Source organism: Sesamum indicum, linkage group LG10 (assembly GCF_026168435.1).
Source record: "Sesamum indicum cultivar Baizhima isolate 11 linkage group LG10, ASM2616843v1, whole genome shotgun sequence".
In the NCBI taxonomy this organism is placed as follows: Eukaryota; Viridiplantae; Streptophyta; class Magnoliopsida; order Lamiales; family Pedaliaceae; genus Sesamum; species Sesamum indicum.
This window is the reverse complement of record NC_142666.1, coordinates 6,679,864-6,703,352: the sequence shown is the minus strand read 5'-3', so window position 1 is coordinate 6,703,352 and position 23,489 is coordinate 6,679,864. Positions and strand designations below refer to the sequence as shown.

At 36.7% G+C, this 23,489-nt stretch overlaps 1 protein-coding gene across 3 annotated transcripts; it reads right to left on the bottom strand.

Annotated features, from left to right (window-relative positions):
- Positions 1-5,738: 5,738 nt before the first annotated feature.
- On the bottom strand, positions 5,739-21,949 carry LOC105172259 (zeta-carotene desaturase, chloroplastic/chromoplastic). Of its 3 annotated transcripts, none has more exons than XM_011093633.3 (14): positions 21,543-21,949; positions 21,067-21,191; positions 20,723-20,857; positions 18,548-18,620; positions 18,338-18,411; positions 11,811-11,915; positions 10,943-11,187; positions 10,761-10,848; positions 10,036-10,078; positions 9,795-9,951; positions 9,582-9,710; positions 9,427-9,499; positions 6,708-6,872; positions 5,739-6,249 (listed from the first exon to the last, which is right to left on the bottom strand). In XM_011093633.3, the coding sequence occupies exons 1-14, from the start codon at positions 21,694-21,696 to the stop codon at positions 6,094-6,096; spliced, it is 1,722 nt and encodes a 573-aa protein (XP_011091935.1). In that variant the 5' UTR covers positions 21,697-21,949; the 3' UTR covers positions 5,739-6,093. The 3 variants fall into 3 exon arrangements, with proteins under 3 accessions (XP_011091935.1, XP_088741961.1, XP_088741962.1); XM_088885835.1 differs by having other exon boundaries at positions 9,582-9,701; XM_088885836.1 differs by lacking the exons at positions 5,739-6,249; positions 6,708-6,872 and adding an exon at positions 7,584-7,994.
- Between the last annotated feature and the right edge of the window lie 1,540 nt (positions 21,950-23,489).

The window sequence follows — 23,489 nt, the reverse complement described above, 5'->3', positions numbered from 1 at the left end:
CCTTGCTGCCAACGTCAATTGGGGTGTCCGGCCTTTGCATCTCGGCTGTCGGGGATGCCGAAGTATCTGGATCAGGTCGTTGAGGAGTAGGACGACGCGGAACACGATCATGTGTAGGGGGCTGCTGAGCTCGTTCCTGAGCAGCTCGCTCTTCGCGAGCTTGAGCACGTTGAGTCAAGCAACCTAACATAACTTTGGTCTCTGCAAAATCACGACCTCAAAAAGTTAGCAAAAAAGGAGAAAGAAGAAAGCTAGTAGAGAGGGTAGTGAATCACCTAACGACCCGGTGATGGGTACAGAAGCACGAGATAGGCGCGCAAGACAGAAAACCTCTTCAGTCAGCAACTTTTTTGGAAAAAAATGGGTTAGAAGCGAGACTATTAATCAAATCCCCATCTAGACCCTCTCCTTCGGTAACTGGTTCGAGTTTTTCTGCAGACCACTTGAGAGTAAAAGGCCATTTTTGACCAGGTGCAGGTCGCACAAAGATGAAGCGATCCTTCCAAGGACCGGTGTTGGACTTAAGAGGCTCTAAATATTCAAATTGTCTACGAAAGGTGAGATAGAAAAAATCCCTATTGGCCGACCTAGTGGAAGTGGTAAAAGAATAGAGCGACCAAAAGTTATCAAAGCTGGGGTCGAGATCGAAAGCTCGCATTATTATGACAAAAAGTACAATGTGGCTAATGGAATTAGGGGATAATTGCATGGGATTTAATCTTAACCCCTTGAGTATGCGAGCTACAGGGGGAGCTAAAGGCAATCGCAGACCGGCCTCGAAATGGCCGATCGATAAAGTACAGAAACCTTTAGGAGGTGTATGCATGCGATCAAAAGAGCGAGGGATCAAAACTTCGAATCATGTGGGACAAAGTACTTCTCTTTTATTTGGGAAATAGATTGTTTCACTTTACTCACAATACCAATCCAAAGGTTGTTATCTAAAGCTTGTTGGAATCTAACGTGCCTAGGGGTCTCATCGTCAGATGAGTTATTGGAAGGATTCGATCTAGACCTGGACCTAGACCTAATCACGGAGGGTCCCTCTGGTGGTTCCTCATGCAAAGGGGAAGTCGCAGAAATAGAAAAGGAAAAGCTCGGATTAATGGAAGACATGGTACCTTGTTAAGATCGAGGAGGCAGGTCGTTGGGAATCTGGCAACGACCTCGAGGGCGAAGTGATGGAGCAGGCGGATTTTGAAAAGGAGGGGTATATATAGACCACTGTATGGGAAGACGCGCCCTTCCAGGATGAGCGGATGTATGGCACGTGGCGCTTCGATGATTGAGCCGACCGATGGACTGTTGACACGTGGCGCTTCATTAATGCGACGATTAGGGTTAGTGTGGCAGGACTCTTCGATTTCTGATCATGGATGACGGTACATGTGCAAGGCTTCAACCCTCGGTTATAAAATAGCATTAAACACGCGACCTTGCAAGAATTTCTTTCGACCCAAATTGGAAGAGATATACTTCTCCCAATGTAATAAATTACATTTGGAAGAAGTGGGGGGATTATGATGAGGATGTCACAAGGAAAAAGAGATTAAAATAAGGTGTTGCTGGTTGGTCGCATAGAAGATCGCAGGTCGAAGTGGATAAAGAACATAAACAAGGTCGCAGAGTGAGGTCACAGGATCGCATGTGACACATTGTGGCTTGATGACGTCTCAAATCGGGCCTAGGGGACCCGGATCCGACCCGCAATACTCATCGGACAGGTGTCCATCGAAGAAGCAGCTTAGTCACTGCATGGGTGAGCATAGAGCTGACACCTGTCCCGCAAGTGGGTCCCATCCTCCATTGTCTATAAATACTCCAAGTCTCCACTGAAAGAAGGCACACTATTTCTCTACACTTATATTTTAGATCGCCAAATTTTACCTTCGATCTCAGCATCTGACTTAAGCATCGGAGTATCGTCGTCAGGACGATCCCGACTAGCTTTGTGTTTTGTTTCCGGATAACAGATCCAAATCGGTGACGTGGGAGGTCGAGATCATTGATCAAGGTCAAACGTGATCGAGGCGGATCAAGATCGGGACACAATAAAGAGAACTGCTTCAGATTACATGGTTTTCCAGAATGGTATAAAGACCTCCAAGAAGAAGAAGAATGGAAATGTTGGAAGAGCACATCATGTTGTTGATACAGAACAGTTCAAACCTTTGGACAAACCACATGTGGCAGGTAATGATCTAATTAATGATCTAATGGAGGCATTGAGGATGGTGCAGAACAAGGCGCCACAAGATCCAGTGCAAGTACATTTTGTGCAGATTGATGAGATGGCACGTATGGTGCTACAAGGTTCTGTTCCAAGCAAAAATAACTCCAGTTTTTGGATTGTAGACACTGGAGCTACAAGCCACATGTATGGTGATGAAAGGTTCTTTCATTCTCTTACTCCTTTAAATCATCCTCTAATCATTTCTCGTCCTGATAACAGAGTAACACAGGCCACACAATGTGGTGACGTTAAACTCTCTCCCAATATAACACTGACTGTTTTATTCATTCATTCCTTTAAACATAACCTCCTTTTAGTTGACCAATTGTGCAAGTCCTTGCACGTGAGTTTCTTGTTTCTTACCGCTTCATGCATAATGCAGGAGCTGAAGCTAAAAGAACCTTGGCAGTAGGCAAGCAGGTAAGAAAGTCTTACCTTTTGATAGTGACTCATTTTTTTCTGATCACTGTCATCAGTTGCAAAGCAATAATGTTGAGACATCTTGTTCTATTTCTGATTCAAAATTATACTCCTTGTGGAACAAGAGATTGGGCCACACTACTCCTCTTGTCCTTAGCTATATACTAGCATTGAGATCCGACAACATAAGCAAAATCCACACTTGTTCAATCTGTCCTCTAGCAAAGCAATCTAGAGCTTCATTTCCTCTTAGTGATTCTTCCACACATAAATCTTTTGATTTGATTCATATAGACATATGGGGTCCCTATAAACAATCCTCATTATCCGGATGTCATTATGCCTTGACAATTGTTGATGATTTTTCAAGAGTTGCATGGACATTTCTCATGCGTCATAAGTCTCAAACAGTACAAATTCTGTCCAATTTCCTTGCCAAAATTCTTACTCAGTTTCATGGTCAAAGCTATTCGTACTGACAGTGGGTCCGAATTCCTAAGCCAACCTTGCTAACAACTATTACAAAAAACATGACATTATACATCAGAAAAGTTTCATTTATACACCCCAACAAAATGGTGTTATTGAAAAAAAACATAGAGATCTACTCCAAGTAGCTAGAGCCTTGATGTTTGAATCCTATTTACCTAGACATTTTTGGGGTGAATCTATTCTTACATCCGCACATATTATCAATAAACTACCCTCAGCAACTTTGGGCTGGAAATCCCCTTTTGAGCTATTATATAACACACATCAATCTTATGCCAATATCAAAACCTTTGGATGCTTGTTTTTTGCAGCCCACATAAATCAAAATTCGATCAAAGAGCTTTCAAATGCATCTTCATTGGTTATGTTCAGGGTGAAAAGGCCTTTAAGCTCTATGATATTTACAACAAAAGAGTCATCATCTCTAGGGATGTCGTGTTTCATGAAGATACATTCCCATATCAGTCTTTGTCATCTACTTTAGAGTCATGTCCTCTTCCTCTTCCTATCCTTCCTGTTGATGCTCCTGAATTCCCCCCCTCCCTCGAGATTTCTACTCCTTCTCCAGAAACAATTGAACCTATTCCTCCATCTTCTTCAGCTACTGCTCATGATTCTAATCCTACATGTCCCAGGATATCTCAAAGACACACCAAACCACCTAATTGGCTGAATGATTTCCATTGTAATTCCTCCTTTGAACATGTCATTGAGCCTTCCAGTCTTACATCCCCACATATAGGTTTTATTGCTGCTTTATCTACTATCCAAGAACCTTGGAGTTACTTGCAGGTAAAAGGGTGTATGGAATGGGAGCAAGCAATGTAGCAGGAGCTAGAAGAGCAAAGAATGAAATATGGGAGGTTATGGACTTGCCCAAGGGTAAGAAAGTTATAGGCAGTAAATGCGTGTACAAAGTGAAACTAAGGGCTGATGGGAGTGTGGATAGATACAAGGCTAGGTTGGTTGCCAAAGGATTCAACCAAATTAAAGGGTTGATTACCTTTACAGATGTTCCCCAATGGCAAAGGTTGTGACTGTCACAACATTTTTTGTTGTAGCTTCTGCATATAAGTGGCCAATTCACCAGGTGGATATCAATAATGCTTTTCTGCATGGGTATCTAGACGAAGATATATATATGACCCCTACAGATGGTTCCTTTATTCAGCCTGGTAAGGTGTATAAACTGAGAAGGTTACTGTATAGCCTCAAACAGGCCTCCAGACAGTAGAATCAAGAATCGATTTCTAAGTTGTTTTTTTATGGATTATGTCAGTCCCTACATGATTATCGTTTGTTCATCAAGCACACTTCAGATAGTTTACTTGCTTTGTTAGTATATGTGGACGATTTGCAACTCATTGTGCATCTGAATCTCAGATTGTTGCTATCAAGAAGTATCTGGATTCAGAATTCACCATTAATACCTTGAGCATGCCAAGTATTTTCTTGACTTGGAGATAGCAAGGTCTGAAGCTGGCACCTCAGTTATTTATACATGGCATTGTACAAGACACAGGCCTCTTGTCCTCTCTATGCCTATTACTCCTCTTTCTTTGAGGCTCAAGCTTAGTTCCACCGCCACTTTTGTGTTAGCTGATCGTGAACCATATCGGCGCCTAGTGGGCAGGCTGTTATAATGAGTTTCACTCGTCCTGACATCACAACTACTCAGTTTGTTCTTTGCCCTTGTCAAGTTCATATGGATGTTGCACTTCATCTGATGCGTTACTTAAGAGAAAGGTCTTCTTTTTCCATCATCTAATTCATTCGAGCTCACAACATACTATGATGCTGACTATGCGAGCTGCATGGATTCATGGAGATCACTGACTGGATATTGCATTTTCTTGGGAGTAATGCCTTAATTTCCTGAAAAACTAAGAAGCAACCCACTATCGCACGGTCCATGCTGAGGCAAAATACAGAAGCCTGGGGGCTACTGTATGTGAGTTGCAGTAGATTTCATTCTTATTGAATTCAGAAATCGATTGCCCCTTAGTCCACGAAAAGTATAAAGAGGGCTTTATTCTTCCTTCACACATTTGTGGCAAGCTACAGCTTGCGGATTTGTTCATAAAGCTACTTCCTATTCCAGCCTTTGTTTTTGCTTTGTCCAAGCTGGGCTTGGTTGCCTTCCCCCAACTCCAGCTTGAGGGGGGATGTTGAAAGATGGGTTACTTCACCACTAGTTGCAGCAGAGGAGCTCTGTTATTGTCGCATCTTCTGCTTTCATGTTTTTTGTTAGTAGTTAGATTTTTTGTTTTTCCAGCTAGAGGCTGACGTGTATTGTTAGCTAGCAAATTAGTTTAGGGAGTTGGTTTTCTTCTTCAGTCTTGTATCTGTACTATTATTTAAAGAGCTCTATGAGTTCTCTTAAGCTCGTGAGATTCAATTAATTTCTACTAGATATTTTTCACAAAAAATGTTCTCCAGAATGCACAGAGAAATGTCCTCATCTATTGCCAGTTTTGATTCCTCTGATTTTCACAAAAACTTGTTCAAAACTGAAAATGAAAACACAAACATACAAGTTAAAGCTTCAATGGAAATCAAGAAAATGGAAGATCAACAAATTACCAGCAAAGAATGAATCAAGTGAATCTTGGACCAATTTGCAGAGGGTGTAAACAGTTTTCAACAAATCAAATGCATAGAGCACCTATCAGATACGAAATTACAGCTTGATCAACCTATTATGCATCTCTAAGCAAGCCCTGTGCTCGGATAAATACACAAATAATTCACATCATAGATCTTGTAGAGATGCTTGGGGGTCCAAAATGTCAGCATTATCTCCTGTGCATTTTTTACATCTTAGCTCTCTTAACTCATATGATATTAGAATAATTCTTTTGATGCTCTGTTCGCAACTGCATGGTACTTACTGTATTCAGCTGACTTTACAGGTAATTGGGAGCTGAATTTCTTGAGAATTGTTTAAATCAGACAAGGCTCAACTCGTCAGATGTAGTTGCGTCTTTCAGTTCAACCGCAGCGAGAGCCTTTTGTAACGCCACCAACTCTTCTCCTGCATCACATATGTAAGCAGACGCTTGTCGACCAGACAGAGTTGCTCCTTCCATGCTGTCTATGTAGTCCTGTAAAAATAGAACATCCAGTAACAAAAAGAAAACCAATGACAAAATAAGATTGTAAGTGCATATAGTTCATTTTCAAGGCTGCCATCATGGGCTATCAGCAGATTTCATGTTCCATCAAATAATGTTAAGCGAGCTGTTAGGAAAAAGGTTCAATGATGTAAAGGCTGTTTGTTACCATCAAAGAACGAGGATAAAACTAATGATCTGCAACGACTATTATCAGAGAGAAGAATGATGGGTTCCAACTTTTCGTATTTTAATTTTATTATATATATAACACTCTAATACAGTAAACAACGTTCTAATTAAAATCCTTTACACATTTCTAAAAGGTCAATTCGATTTGTACTATCACCATAGTAAAAAACTTTTACTTGGACCAAACCGAATCTGGATATTTTTATTTCGGGTATCCTATTAAATAGAATCAACTGTATAAGGAAAGGCAGGGCAACCTGTTTTGTGTATGAGCCAGCAAGGAAGAAGTTCTTCACTGGTGTCTTCTGGTCGGGTCTGAATGGATCTTTACCAGGTCCCTCACGATATAAAGACTGTCCAATTTTGACGACGGATGACCATGTGACTTCTAGACCTTGAGATGATGGAAATAGAACTAAAACCTGATACCAAAGAGATCCATACCAAATATAACTTTTTTCAGGTGTCGAGTTATAGGACTTAACCATAGTGTCAATGAAAGTTAACTTACAGATAATTTTATTCTAGCATAAATAAGTGATGAAAAATGAAGTCCACCAAATGATAGAACAAAAAGTAGACGAAATGAGCAGATTACCAAGCTATTAACCTTCAGAAAGTTAGTTCCCGAACCTATCAGCATATGAAATTCATTCTCATTATACCACTTTTTCCACATTCGTCATAAATATCTCGTGCAAAATACTTTCAAACCTACTCCCCACCCCTCAATTCCTGTATCCTGGCAGTCGCCTTTGCTCCTGAGCCTCACAACATAACCAACATAGCAAAAATGGTGTCTGTCTATCCCAAAGAAAGTGTGCTCTTGATTTACTCCAAGAAAGTGGTGTACTTGACACTAAACCTGTTGATACTCATACGGAGTTCAACTTTGAACTTTGGGACAACAATACTACGTATTTGAAGACAAGGCCAAGTATAGCAGCTGGTTGGGAAGTTAATATATTTGAATGCAACAAGACCTGACATCTTGTTTGCTATGGGCATAGTTAGTTAATTAATTTTTGGATAAACCGGAAACTAATATGTCTCCCCACTAAAATATGTCAAAGCTGCTCCCGTAGTCTACTTTTCAAGAAGCATGGTCATATAAAGACGAGAGCTATTTAGATGCTAATTATGTTGGCTCTTTAAGATCCACATCTGGATATTGCACCTATGTTTGGGGAAACCTAGTTACTTGGCGTAGCAAATCGCAAACCGTTGTTGCTCGGTCCAGTGCAAAAGCTGAATACAGGCTATGCTAGTGAGATGATGTGGTTGAAAAATGTATGGGGAGAATTGGGGTTCTTGTACAATGAACCGTTATCTATGTGCTGTGACAATTATATAGCTATTCATATTGCGAGCAATCCAGTATTTCATGAAGGACAAAATATATTGAAGTTGATTGTCATTTCATCCACGAAGAGTAATGAGTGAAAGAATTCGTACTCCATTTAATTCTTCATCAAATAGTAGAGGTGTTCAACTATCCAGTTTCAGTTTTAGCAAGCTGAGCATGGTTGACATATATGCTCCACCTTCAGGGGAAGTGTTAGAAGATTGTTAGGAGATCTACATATTTTTCCTCATTTGTGGTTGACATTTTAGTAGATAGAACAATCATATCCTTAACATATTTGTATTTCTATGCTAGTCCTAACACTATATTTGGGACTAGTTTTTCAATAATATTCAAGCCCTTCTTTTCTTCTTATTTAACAATTTCTAACAAAATGATTTTTCTTACTATAAATGACAAAAATCTACCTTGATATTTCTTCAAATTATAGGCACCTTCCCTATGTTTTGTCATATTCCCATTACACCTTGTCTACTGTTCAATTAACCAATGGTCTAATGTTTTTCCTAAGAATACAATAAAGTGTCTTAGATTATTAAAGTTACTTCTAATAGTATATCGAGTTATATTTTAAATCCAAATTCCTGTCGGTAGCACTATATTTAGATGTAAACATCAATTTGGTCCATTTCTTTTCACCTTCTAAATTTTCACTTGCACATATTATGCATAACAAGCTCATTGAGTTAACCACATAACAAGCTCATTAGCTTTCTTGGAAAAGAAAATAAACTGTAAGAGCTATATGCAATTAATATATCTATATCTATATATCTATAAAAGTACGAATTCTCCTAAAGGTTTCTTTCTTTTTCGATTTTCCTAAATTAATCTTATCATATTCCTAGGGTGATTATGTAAAACCATATGCTTACTAAATCTATATTAATTATTTCTCACATTACAAAATTTACTCTTATTAATTATTGTTTTTACATTACAATATTTACTCTTATTAATTATCACTACATATTTATATCTGGATTTTATTTATTTACTAGAGTGGAAAAATACCCCATAATAATAGGATGGGAGAAGACTAAAAAGAATGAAAAATTGAAAGCTGGAAAGTGAAATAGAATAATTATAAAATTCATTGATCATCCCATATATAGCTAGGGATGCAAAATAAACATCATACAATCAGTTATAAAATTTAAATTTCTGTATGAAGTTAGAAGTTAGAAGTTAGAAAGTAAAATAAAAAAACAATCAAAATTTAAGTAAAAAGACTATTACAAAAAATATATTACAAAGCAATATAACAAATAAACTTCTAATAAAATCAAAATTTAAGTAATAGGACTATTACGAGAAATATATTACAAAATACTTTAGAGATAATTGAAATAGTATCAATAATATCAATATAGAGTTTTCTCTCATCGCACATGGTACAGAGCAGTGAAGAAAGGACCACGCCGCGCCCCCCACCCTCCCCCCCCGCCCCAAAAAAAAAATAGGGGGAAAAGGGAAACAAAGAAAAAAAACCTTTTTCAAACTAAATCAATATTTTATTTTTCAATAGAATTATTCCTCACAGCTGTTGAGATTCGACTATGAGGCAGGCAAAGTTTGTAAAAAGACCTTAGGGATTGCACAACACCCACCTGCTCTGAGACTCTCCTTATAATTTCATCATTTGGTAGAGGCATGTAAGGGTCCCCAGGTGTAAGCACACATCTGTAAATAACCACCACATAATAAGACCGAGCAGAAAACCATCATCACAGGAACATAGACAAACATAGAAGCATTTGCTTACTGAAGCAATGAGCCTTGGCCCTGCAGGTAATAATCCTCTGGGGATGTGAGAGCAAGGTCTGCAAAGCAAGAGAAATCTGCATCTGGGGTATAAAGTAGATTATCCAGACCCATGGCTTGCCTTGATTGCCTGACCATATCAGAGTTTGAAGGAAAAAGTATGTCTATAAGCTACAAATGCAGAGAAACTACAACTGTAAATCTTGGTGCTCACCGTGCACGTTCCAACTCCCTTAACTCTGTAACCCAGCCATTATATCGCAGCTGAACTGTGACAACAGGTACTCCAACCAGCTTGTAGATATTGTCAAAGAATTGCGACTCCCTCCAATCTTGAGGAAGTAATCTTTTAATTCCAGGGACATCACATGCTGCAATCATATTACAATTTTCTAGAAACTTGGGTCTGACACACTGGAGAGTACAAGATACATAGGCAAGGTTGAACTACAAACCTGCTACATAGGCATCAGCTTTTATGGTTTTCTTTTCAGTAGCCTGAATAAAGAAGTAATATTCATCAGTCCTCATGGTTGGCCAAGCACTATGTAATACTCACACCAATATTTCATTATGATTTATAGAGATCAACCTTAGGGCACAACCATAAAACTACGACATGCTTCTAGTCTTGCAAATGAACTAAAAGAAGTGTTTCCATTCTAATCAGTTTCATTACAGTACTGAAAGAAGAATATCAAGATATTTCATAGTTTCACCATATAAATACTAATATATATATATATAACCTGGAAATCCAAAAATGTATACATGATGTAATAATATATCTATTCGCATTTTCACTTCCCAAACATAATTAAGAATCAGAGACAGATTCGTTCTTTTGCTGTTTAATCTTTACAAAGGAAGTGCTACTGATGGAGACAATTTTGATGATATGTAATTATCTATAATTCAATTAACATACTTAAAGACAAATGTCACCTATAGTTGCTGAGTAGTCATGCTAAATATACAATGAACGACACATATCAAGGACAGGTAAATTCAATAGCAATTAGGGTGACAAGTTTGTGCCTTTAGAACCATTTACTGCGTCCACATGAATTTACAAACACATCTAAAGTTCTGGAATCCAATGAGCTGAAGTTTGCCACCAAAATCACTAAAGATCATTTTGGACAAGGAAAAAAAGAATGATCTGAACAAGATCAGGTACCTTGGACATGGCAAGCCCTGTTACATATATATCCCCATCAGCAGATCTATCATAATGAATTTCTCTGCATCCCCACCTTAAATGGAACCTGCGCTAGTAGACACATGTGAGTAGGATTTATATAACTGACAGACCAAACCAGAAGGAAACAATGATTTCATATCAATACATATTTAGTTCACCTGCCTCCCTTGTCCATGATATACTTTCTGATGGGACCACTCAAGTAAACATCTGGAGAACCTTTAAGCATGCGAAGTAGGGAAGCCTCAGTTTTAGTGGCAAAAAGTGCGAATATAGTGAGCATACAGCGTGCACTAATATTATCACAGTCAATGAATCCCAGGGCATAAGCAACAGGATCCCACATTCTCCGGATGCTCTTGCGAGTTCCCCCCTTGGACATGAACCATTCAGAGAAGCTTATCTGTTTTAAATACTCAGCTAAGTGATTAGTAACATATAGAAATTTTAGCATGAAAATTTATAGCACCAGCTTATTCAATTTCAAAATGTCACGTAATTTGTCAACAATGAGTTGTTCCAATGCCTATGCATGATCCAAGAATGAAGAAGTGGAAAGGTCAAGGACCTCCAACCACTTTCAAATATTAATCTAATAACCCTATGTCTTGGAATCAACATCTCAGACAATCAGTCAGTTGCTGAGGTAGTAGAAAGCTTCAAGAAGACCAGTAGACCTGGTTGAAGAGAAAGGCTCTTGTAATCAGTCTACTGTAGAAACAATAGGTTCAAATGGAAGGTAATAACAGAAGGTGGTGGAGGAGGAGGGGCAGGAAGAAAGATAAACCAAACAAGAGAAAATATAAGGATTGAGGTTTTAGACAGATGTAGTGACCAGTAGAGAATTATGGCATGCAGCATTCACTGTTTCTCATTTCCATATTTTGATGCACATAAAGCATATCCAAGATCTCTCTGTCGATAGGACTTTACTGCACACTAATGCACTTTAATCCTGTCTTGTGCAATTTGGCTCAAGCACTTAATGAAAAGAAAAGAACATAGCCTATGAGAGAGAAGACAAACATTATCCAAATCTCGGATGTCTCTCATTGCTCCATCTGGATCCACAAGAGCTCTTACAACTGGACTAAGGGCGAGAGCCACAGCATTTCTTGCTTTATCAAAAGGCTGCAAATCAGAGGGAGGAACACATTTAGAAAATCTCATTTATTAAAGATGTAGACAGACTTCTTCAACTTGTATGACAACAATAACTTGCTCTTGTATTTTACGTGATAAAGAGAACAAACTACCATTATTTAATTATGAAATAGTAATAAAAGGTCCTGCACATTCAATTTGAGCACAAGATATCGTATCACAATGTAAACTTAAAAGGGAAAATGGAAGATAAACAATAACAAGCAAAGAGGCAATGAAATCAGGCAGTAGAAGAAGTAACAACCAGGAAGCCATCATGTCCAATGGGAATCAAATAAAACTACTTTACCGGAGGTAATTAGAGAAGGGCGAAAGTACAATCACACTCATTTAATATAGGAAATATTTTCGTCAAAGTTTTGTTCATGAATACAACAGTTGGGCCGTCGAACTATTGCCTCAAGCAAGTGTTTACAATATGTTTATTTTCCAAGGTCATGAAAAAGCACTTCAAACATCAGGCGCTTCACATAGTGTCCCTGCTTAAAAGTCCAGCCCTCTTCCATTATCTCGTATGGACTAGGATAAGATACACTAAGCCCCAGTTTCATGTAACTTTATTATCTGAATATTCATTGTGATGAATTAACAACTGATGTCTTGAAATAACAATGTGTTATCTTTGTAAAAGTTTATTATTTTACGACTAATTATCCATTGTATTCAATTAGTATGGTTAGAATTAAGGTTAACTCTGTTTTAGTTTTCAGAAACATTATTGAGTACACGTATAATGCTTCTAGTAGACTGAACTCTGTGTTCTTGTTATAAGATAGTACAAAGGGAGCTTTTCAAAGACGTAAATCAGTCATAGTCAATTAGAATCTCTCCTAAAAATTATAAAAACCTACCCCAGTAATATGGGAACAACAAAGAATCAGCTATAAGTATGAGAATATTAACACAGTCCATAATTGAGAAAGAATCAAGGAAAGTTGCATACAAATCTTTGGGATCTCCGCCATCCCCCTCATTGCTCTAAATTCAGCTTCAGCATTAGATCTTGCCCCGACATGCTTTTTTGGCTTCTAAATGCAACCTGATTTCTAATTCAGCCATCAAAAGCTTCTGCACAATTCTACTGCCAACTCAGCTATCCCAAGTGTTTCTCCATCTCCAGGTCTCTTTGCTACTTCTTCTCTAAGTTTTGGATATCAGATTCTGGCGCCACCACTTATATCGCTGTACTAAATCTTAGTTTCTTTTCTTTTTCTCTAATTCCTTGTGACCTATCTGCATTGATAACAACTCATTACTTTTCGGCGTTTGGTTACGGTGCTGTTTATTCCACTAGATCTCTTACTCTTTAATGAGTTCTCTTTACTTTATATTGTCAAATAGTCAGCTTACTAAATCTAAAATGGTGATGATTATGAACGTGATCATCGACATTTCTGTTTGAAAGGTGAAAAGGGGGAAAAGAGAAAGAAAAATTAGAAAACAAAATGAATAGGAATATATATTTTTCCAGCCTTGCTCAAGCCCAATCATTTTACTTATTTTTCTTTAAAGAAAGTAGTAGAAAAATTGGAACAAAACAAAAAAATTTATTTTTTTAAAAAAAGTAATAGAAAATTGTAAAAGAAAAATAAAAAAACTTACTTCTTTTAAAGAAAGTAATAGAAAATGCAGCTGAAAAATAGAAAAGAAAAACAAAAAAGGAACATAAAATCCATAACTATCCCTAACTAGTTGTTCTACATATTTTTTTATGGTACAATGACTAATATTATTTCTAGTGTTTATATTTAATTGTTTAAGTAATACTGATGTTAAAAGATATTAATATATGAACATATAATTTATTAATGCAAATATGTGCCATTCTTTAAAAAGGCGAGCTCTGCGCCATGCATCATCGCTCCGACACTTTTGCGCCATGCGCCTTTAAAAACTATGGCCTTGATTATTATGACACAATTACTACACCTGTAGATCCCAGTGTCTTTCCAATTTGTCTCCTCATTTCAGTAAACACAGTCACCTTGAGCATCCTTCTCCAAGTTGAAGCAACTTCTATTATTTGAGTGTGAGTCATGTGAGTTGGGAAAACATTGTATGCTTCCTTTCTAGTTGGAGCCAGGAAAAACAGTTATTATTCTGTTTTCCCAAACTATTTCCAAGTCTTACAATGAGACTCTATAGTATTCTAAGTGGAAGCTGGCCATAGATGAGATTTGTGCCCCTGACCCTCCTTCCTTTCAGCTATGCCAGTTCCCCTAACGCTTTTGGGCTAACGGGAAACTGGCTAGGAGTCAGGAAAGGAGCCACCCCCTATGCTTAACCGTTCCTGCCTTCCAACTAGGAAGTCAGTCACTGCTCTAACAACTGGAGTCTGTCGTTCGTGCCTTCGGCAGCTCTCTCGATTTAGCTCAATCAAGCAGGATTTTACGAAGAAAAATCCCTTCCCGGAGGTGAATCAAAGCAGATTCTGACCCTCGTAGAGGGAGCTTGGAAGCTCATATCAACTCCTTCTAGTATAGATCTTACTCAGTGCTCGGTGTTCACCATTAAATATCACGCTGATGGCACCACCAATGGATTGATAAGCCACATTGGTCAGAAAAGGTTAACCTAAACTTAGGGGCTGAATGACCTTTTTCACAGTCACTCTTCCTAACTCTTCCCAGGAATAATTGCCCTCAATTGCTCATCAGGATTGACTTATGTATCAAATGGATGTGAAGAATGTCTTTGGTGTTTCATGAGATGTCTTTATAGAGAAACCAATATATGTTGCAACCTAACATTTCAGTTTCTTCAAGGTCTAAAATATAGTGTTGACAAATAAAAATTTACTCATTAAAGCAACTTCAATCCAAAGAAATATTGCAATTTACCCAAATCCTTGATATACCTAAGCTAGATATTTCTTCAATCTACCATTTCTTGTGCATGATCCCTTGTAATCACATATCATCAGCATGCATGACAAAGGTAATTACCTACTGAATCCCTGTGGCTTTATCATATTATAACTGGCCTCGTCGTTGGAAAACTACATGCAAACACCCTATCAGTGATGTATGCAGTAACAACCACCCCCCCCCCCAACGGAAGTATCAAAAACAGTGAATATCTAACATTCCGCTTTGGATTTTGGACTACCATTTTGACCAATTCTGATTGAACAAAATGCACTTCTACCTTGCACATATAAGCGGACATACTATCATTGTGCTTGTTATTTTACCTAACGAAATTTTACTTTTTGTTTTTTTTTCATTTTTACTAATTTCTCTTTCTTTTTCACTTTTTATAATATAATTTAAGCTGCAACTGTCATCATTAAGCTAATGTACCATAATAAATAATTTGCTTTTGATACATATGATTAATCAACAAAATAAACTAAAAGGTGTGGGAAATTTTTCCTACTTATTACATGTGTGTGAGTGTGTGTAAATTAAGGGATATGCGTATGCAATGATTATGTGTGTCTGTAAACAGGTGTGTCCGTGCACATATGTGTTTGGGAGTATGTAAATAGGTATGTGTGGGTGTATATGTATACAAATCTATATATATATATATATATGTGCGTGTGTGTGTGAGACAGAGGAGAGAGAAAGTGGTGCCCTCACATAAATGGGTGAGATCGTACATGTGTGTGTGTGTGTGCGTAAATGAGTGTATATACATATATCTCTGTGTTGTGAGGTATGTGTGTGTCTACTTCTATGGATGTGTATGTTTATATATGTATATGAGAAGAAAAATGAGAGACATCAGATCGAAGATCCAAGACAAATGTGAGAGAACATGTAATATAAAAGAGAGAGATATATACATAAAGGGGAGAAGAAATATATAAAAGAGAGAAGAAAGATGAACAAAAGAAGAAGGGGGGCAAATTTTAAATTTATATGTTTCTTTTGCTACTTCTTATATTCTTTGTCCATTTTCAGGCGGGACAAAAAAGTCTTTTCTGGTAGTTTTTCTGTTTTAACAACTCTAACAGGAGTCTGTACACAATTTCGCAAAATTGGGGGTGGGGGGTGATCATGGCTACTAAACCTATCAAAAACCATACTCTACTTGATGGCTTCATGCCGTGTAATGTCTTCTTCACACAAAAAAGTTTACCTTCAGTTAATCACTATTTAGATCTTGGAGGAATTCCATGTAAACCCATAATCCAGAGCATTTTTTATGTTAAATTGCCGCAAATCACAACCAAGATTTACCTACACAAAAGAAATAATTTTAATAGTGTTCATTTTGCAGCTAAAGCAAATGTCCCTTGGTAATCAACACCACAGATCTAGATGAATCATTTTAACCCCAAATGGGCCTCAAACTTATCGCATCCTCCATCAGCCTTATGTTTAATTGCAAAATGTATTTGCATCCTACTACCCCAGTTGTTTCATTCCTAACAGAAGAGTAACAAGTTCCAGCATCTCATTTTTCCATCAAGGCTCTCATTCATCAACCATGGCTTCTTTCCACTTAGGAACACTGAGCTTAAACCCAGAGCAATGGGATAAAACTGAAGACAACAATGACGTAAGGGCTCAGAGGAAGGAGATAAAAGAATCATATGAAACAAAGAGATGCATAGAGTATTTGCCAGTACAAGTCTAACTCCTTTCCCAAAAAGAATAAGAATATCAAGAATTAGTATTAAGATCATAGGTAGAATAATCAAGAATTGAACAAGACTCACCAAATAATTCCTTACCCCCTCTCCAGCATAATCCATCGCCCCATACATATATTATATGTCCATGTGTTACACATTTATGTATACCACAAAAACATTCGAGCGTCTTAAATATTAGAATTGTTTTTTATAAGAAATAGAAAAAGCCCACTTTTTTGTAAGGAAGAAGAAACAAAAAGGAGAAGGGAAAAATGAAAGAAAAGGGAAAAAATGGGTTTGGACCAATTCTAACACATGTAATATGCTTAATACCGCTAATACGCTTATAAGAAATAATATACTATTTTGTAATAATTAAAAAACTATTTATTATAAACCAAGGGTTAAATAGTCTATTAGCACATAGAACTCCTAGAATTCTAATGAGTTTGAAGATTTAAAAGCTGTTGATAATGCAAACAAATAAGGGTATAAAGGTCATGTTAAATAATAAAGGAAGTGCATAGGTGATTTTTTTAAAGGTGCGGTAGCTATGCACAGTTTAGGGTTAACATAAGGGTCTTTAAGTTATATCTTTTTTAACATGGAGGGGTCTTTTACAACGTCATGAAAACACAAGACAAAGCAAGAAGTAATAGGATGAAGTGCCAAGTCTAAGTATAGAGCAATGGCTAGCACTATGACTACGAGTGAACTTATTTGATTTGAAAATTATGTTAAATGCTACGAGTGAACTTATTTGATTGAAAATTATGTTAAATGCACTTGGTTTTATGTATTGTCAAGCTATGGAGCTAATATGTGTACCAAAAAATAAACATCCCCCTCAACCTTCGGGGAAACTAGAAGACTCAACATGTGATGAAGAGAGAAATGTAAAATTAAATGTCTCAACTTGAATTGATCAAAGAACAATAGCTTATCAAATTAGTATATTTGCATTTCTAAATTAGATTCGATTGGCTTTTGTTAGGTGATTGTGATGTTATTTAAAACTTGGATTGGGAATTGAATATTCGAGAAATGGATCTAACTACATGTTGTTTTTCCTAATAAATTGAATGGGATGTTCGCTTGCAATGGAACAATATTTGGCAGAAATTGCCAAGTAAAACTTATTACTTAGTCGTAATAAACAAGGAAATCACTGGTTTTTGAAACTAGTAGGAGGCAGAAGGGGTAATTATGTAGTAGGTAATAATATTCATGTCTACAGGCTAAGAGCAACTATGACGAACATGATTCCAGAAAAAGGCATCCATCAAATTTAATGTCCAAAGCAGCTGAGGTGAATTAAGCATTAGGGTAGGTGGAACACACTTCAATTGTGTTTCCAATATCACTGATGGTTGGAGATGTATAACTGGAAGCAACTTGTACTCTCCCCATCACAAATTAAATTGCCTCTACGCCTCATCAACTTACAATTTGGGGGCCTAAACTTATATGGTATATTGGCATCATGAAAAACATCTAAGAAAATTTTGAGAAGAAGGAAAAACACTCACAGACATGAATACATGAAAAAGTTCTTGAAAGTTTTTTACTTAAAACATACCAAAAGATTTAACTTTAGAAGGCTCACAGAAACCAAAGGGAAGGGAAGTTCTCTATCACAAGAATAAGACCCTACACAAAAGGGAAAAGAACCCAAATACTCTATCTACGTCGCACCAGATAAGACAAATTAGAAGTAGAATTTCTTAAATGAAAATGTTTACCAGGAAAACAGTGGGAATACCAAATCGTAATAGTGTACAAACATGCATAGAATATTGAGTACCTCAAGCTGATTTGTTGTCAAAAATGCTTGAATTCCATGTAAAGGTGCTCCAACCGGAAAACGAAAGTCAAGTTCTACAAGTAGATATGTACTTCGATTAGGCATGCAAATGGTTTGACATGATTACATGTTCGTTCAAAGCTACATGCCAATGGATCATTTACTTCACAAAAATACATAGGTAACTGTTGTATTAGGTATTAATCATACCGCCAATTTCACCCCCTTTATTGACAAAAGTGTGAGTATGGTCCTTCACAAGCAGATTTTTATCAGCGCCGACCTGCACCAAACAGACAGGAAAATTAATAAGGACCATTTCCAGTAAAATATTAACTCATCAATCCGCATAAGCAATCACTGAAATAAAACTCGGCTATGCTGATTATTGATGCCAGCAGAACTTATTTAATCTGGGCATCACCAGCAGAAATTACACACAGCAGCATTTTGTTCGGAGCAACCACTAAACCACGGTCCATTAGGCGCATCCATACCAAACCGTCCAGAGTAAATATTTTAAAGATCTTCGTACGAAACAAAAATAAAACAACATTGTACTTATGACTCCTACAACATTTAGCAATGAAAAACACATCATTTTAAGTTTCATGAGGAATTAAATGAACAACCTCTGCCAGCATGGAGTTCAGTGACAATTCTTAAGGGAATAGAAGATGTATCCTATTTTAATGAATATTATGTGTCACCATCAAATATTTGAAGGAAATGTTGGCGGCATATCCATGCAACACCTTGAAGATCAAGCATGGACGTGGTATGGTAGAGAGCATACAATGTCTTACTAAAGCAAAAAATAGCCGCATACAATGATTTCCCTTTTGAAGAAGAGGGTCTATAGTAGATTTAGCAGCAATATGCTACTGGCATACACATTTGTGTTTTTGTCTATTGCTTTCTTAACACATTACAAAAACACTGTTCCATTTCTTGAATCTTGTGCATAACCCAACCAAAAGCAATGTCTCCTTCACGTGATCTTCCTTCTAGCATGGTGAAGAGGGAATAAAACTCAAATGGATACAAGAAGGCAGGTTACAGCTTTTAAATCACTTATTCCACATGTGTGAGCATGATGAATTAACATATGACTAGCTAGTTTATTGGAAGGACATTAGCGCACAGTATAGCATATTTGTCCTACAAATTGAGCACTCATCTTTGTTACAGTGAGGAGGAATAAGTTAACTTTTACTATAAAATAAGTATAATAAGATGGCAAACAATTGAAATGGAGAAACTAGAATTGAGATAATGGGCGAAAGTCTTTTCCATTTCATTTCTTCTTATTCCAATAAAAATAAAATGGCCTATTTGTTGGTTCATGTCTACAGCTACATGTAACTCAAAACTTGCATCTGGTTTAGTTGTAGGAAGATGATCACATGGAAGAAATGGATTTTTATTGCATCAACATTAGGATCAATCACAAAAGATATATAACTTATGAGGAAATATGAAGTGACTTTGGCAGATAAACTCCACAATTTTTTATGTATCCATAATAAACCCTTTGGATGGCCCCCGTTCAAGGGGGAATTTGTAATTTCCAGTAGTGGCAAGGGGAACCATGTAACAAACCCTGTCTTTATTAGACAAATCTAACCTTGATATATTTTGGTTGAACCATAATTTTTTTCATTGTGTCATATGACGTGAGTAAGTATAACCAAAGTGTGTAATTGGCGACACAATAACAATGTTTGCTTAAAATATATAATAAAGTTAGTTGACCTTTATTATATACCATTTTCTCTCTTTTCATAAAATTAATCTTCAACCAAGCACCTTGGACATTATGCCCAATAAATCAAATTAACACACTCATATAATCATGATCCTAATGCTGAGATCAAATACCGAATACAAAAGTAACTGTAGGAAAGGAAATGATGGAAAAAATGAAACTCATAACCAAAGAACGATTTCACTATATATTTTCATACATTAGAATATTTCTACAATCAACGACTTCAAAATTTACCTGGGATGTTAAATCGCACTACAGAAACTTTTTGATGATTAGATGGCTTTATTAACCTTAAGAGTATAAACTCTGGTGCTGATAATGTATTTTATGGAATAAAAATGATGGTGATGAATTGAAACAGTAGAAACTATAATTGAGAGAATAAGAGAAAAGTTTCTATTTCATGTCTTCTTATTCCGTATAAACGTGATGGCCTATTTATAGACTCGTTTCTACAACTATATAAAACTCAATAAGCTTTTTGTTTTAATTGAAGGAAGAAAAAGCACATGGAGAAAATGAAAGGTGAATCATAAAGACTTGTAAGCTATGAGGAAATATGAAATAACATTTTGACATAGACATCCAGAAAATTAATATCAAAATAACTTTACCTTTTTCATCAAGCGAAAAAGATTGTTATAGCAACCAAAGAAAACATGCAGTCCCATCTCTATGTGATTACCCTGTTTGTCTACAAAAGAACCCACTTTTCCCCCAATGAAAGACCTTGATTCATATATATCTACCTGCAAATATCCAAGTGATCCATGTCATAATTCGAACAGAACAAACAAGAAAAAACCAAAATTAGCATCCTACTAAGGAATATAAAGGACTTTATCTAAATCTATTTCACAAATGAGGAGCCAGGGGTGTCAAACTGATTACGGTTTTCTTTACTTGCTTTTATTGGGGTGGAGTAGGGGTAGGAGGTAGGTGGCATTTGAATCTAAACCTCATGGCCTTGATCCAAAAGCTCAACTGCAGTTGACATGCCAGCAAGCCCAGCTCCAATAATGGCCACTTTGAGCTTGGGGCCCCGATAACGTTCAGGTTCTGGTGGAAATAAACCTTTTGCAGCTGCAAGGTGAAGCTCCAAATTTATTGCGAGAAACAAATTCTTTTCAGAAATAATAATAATAATAACAGAGAAAAACAATAGTAGCAAAAAAGATGAGGGGTTGGTTTTCAGTTTAGAGATGAAAAACGAAATCATGATGTAAAGTCATCAACAAAAACTGGAAAATAACAAGTAGCACCTTGAGAATTGATTCAATCGCCAAAATTTACAACAAAAGCCAAAGCACCAAGGTGACTAAAAGGAGGGAAAACGAAAGAGAGTCGATCAAACAAACAAAAGTAAACCAACAAGTCCCCGCCTCTTCCCAGTCATTGTACACATAATTGGGAAGTTTATTCAAGAACTCTTACCATTAACACTCATGTCAGAGACATTTGAGTCCAAATCAGAACGAACCACGAGCATGCGATGCCTCTTTGAATGGGTAGCAGAAGGCTCAATTCGGAAACGAACCCGGTTTCCATTGGCCCGCAGGCAAAGAGAAGCAGCCGCAGCAGCAGCCATGCACTTCTTCTTTCTGCTAATGGGCTTGTGAGCGTTGAAATGGGAAGCAAATGAATCAAGAGTTGTAACGTCGAGAATGAGCGGAAGCGGGAGGATGGATTAGGCAACTGCGTTGGGCATCCAGAGAGATGTAGATGCTGAAAGTGAATTTTGTCAGGACGTCAAACCGAATTTTGAGCAGCAGAAGATAGTTAACGTGAGCATAACAGTGGTGCTAAGGTTTGGTTGGTTGGGGGAGAGAGCGGGGTTTGGTGGGGGGGGGGGGGGAGGGGGTGCTCTCTGGCGTTCTGTAGCCTGTACCCCTGTTAGAGGGGTTTTATTACAATATAACCAACTATAAAATAGTCACGGATAATTACACTGCCCTCTTGCAAGACCTGATGTAATTATGTATTTAAATTTTTTATAATTTAAAGAATTACCTCTTATATTTCGAAGTTTATTTTTGTGTAATAAATAAGTTTTTTTATTAATTAAAAAATTGAATGAAAATTGATATTTACCATCAATTGACTTATTACTGACTTATTGCACGTCAAAATAATTTTTTCCAATTAAACTACCCTTATAACAGTTAATATATACTTTCTCAAATACATTAACTCGCGAAAATATATAAGGGTAATTTAGGTAAAAAAAATTATCTAACCTACAATCAGTAATAAGTCAATTGGGATGCATATAGTTTTATTTATTATTATTATTTTGTTAATATTCACAAGTTCGATTAATTTTAATTAATGAAGAAATTTATTCGTTAGATGAAAGCAAAACTCAAGAGTTGTTGGATATTATTTTTCAAACCACAAAAATTATTAAGTGTAATTACAACAAATTTAAAAGAACAGGATTGTAATGATCCCAAATAGGTAATAGTCAAAAAACATTCTCCGCCCAAAGTAAAAGAAAAAAGTCAATACTGTCTGTGAAAACATTTTTGAAGAAAAGATGTTCACAACATACTTGCATGAACTAATTCAGAGTTTTAAGATGAAATGTTTAAAATATTCTTACTTATTTTTTTTCAATAAATGTAAGTAAAAGTATACATAAGTACAATACAACAAGCATCAATTAGGTGGATTCCTCAAGAAAATTTGCCATAAACGATAAAGTGCGGATGTTCTAACAACATAAGGAAATTGAACACTACGAATCCTCTGTCACACATCTTTAAAAATTAGTGTACCTAAAGTCCGTGAATCACGATGGCTCCCATCAAAACGTTGAAGATTACGTTCACGCCAGATGTGATAAATCAAGGAATCAAGTAAGGCACGATAGGACGCAGATATCACGTGCTTACTCCTCCATTTGCTAGCAGCCCACAACACATCAGTAGGCCATGGGCAGTTCGGCCAAAGGAAGCGAAGTGTGAGTCGTATCACCCGCAAACAACTTCTTGAATAGGGGCAGTGAAAGATTAGGTGGCTGTGATTTTCCACTGCACCATTCGTACAAAGAACACAGCAGCTATCCAAGTGAGATAACCAAAACACTTTATTTTCAAATAAATGGTCCAAATCTTTTTCATTGGTCCAAAAATTCAGTTTATTTTTATTATTACTGATACATAAAAGTATAAAACAACACACAACATTTTTTAAAAATATTTTTACTATTATAAGTTATAATTGTTTTGCTCATTATTTTATTTCTTTTAATGGCTAATTAGGGTGGTGGGGATTGGGGGGAATATTTATTAAATTATTATATTATATATTGAATATGAACCCTATAATTAAATTAAGAAATCCACTTATGACTTCTGAAAATTAATTGTTAATTTGTGT

Excerpts from the sequence above, each read along its gene's own strand:
- LOC105172259 (XM_011093633.3), bottom strand. The coding sequence starts at position 21,696 with ATGGCTGCTGCTGCGGCTGCTTCTCTTTGCCTGCGGGCCAATGGAAAC. Across the intron at positions 11,188-11,810 it reads ACATCCGAGATTTGGATAAT|ATAAGCTTCTCTGAATGGTT; the intron begins GTTTGTCTTCTC and ends TATTTAAAACAG. Across the intron at positions 9,711-9,794 it reads AGGGAGTTGGAACGTGCACG|GCAATCAAGGCAAGCCATGG; the intron begins GTGAGCACCAAG and ends TGATATGGTCAG.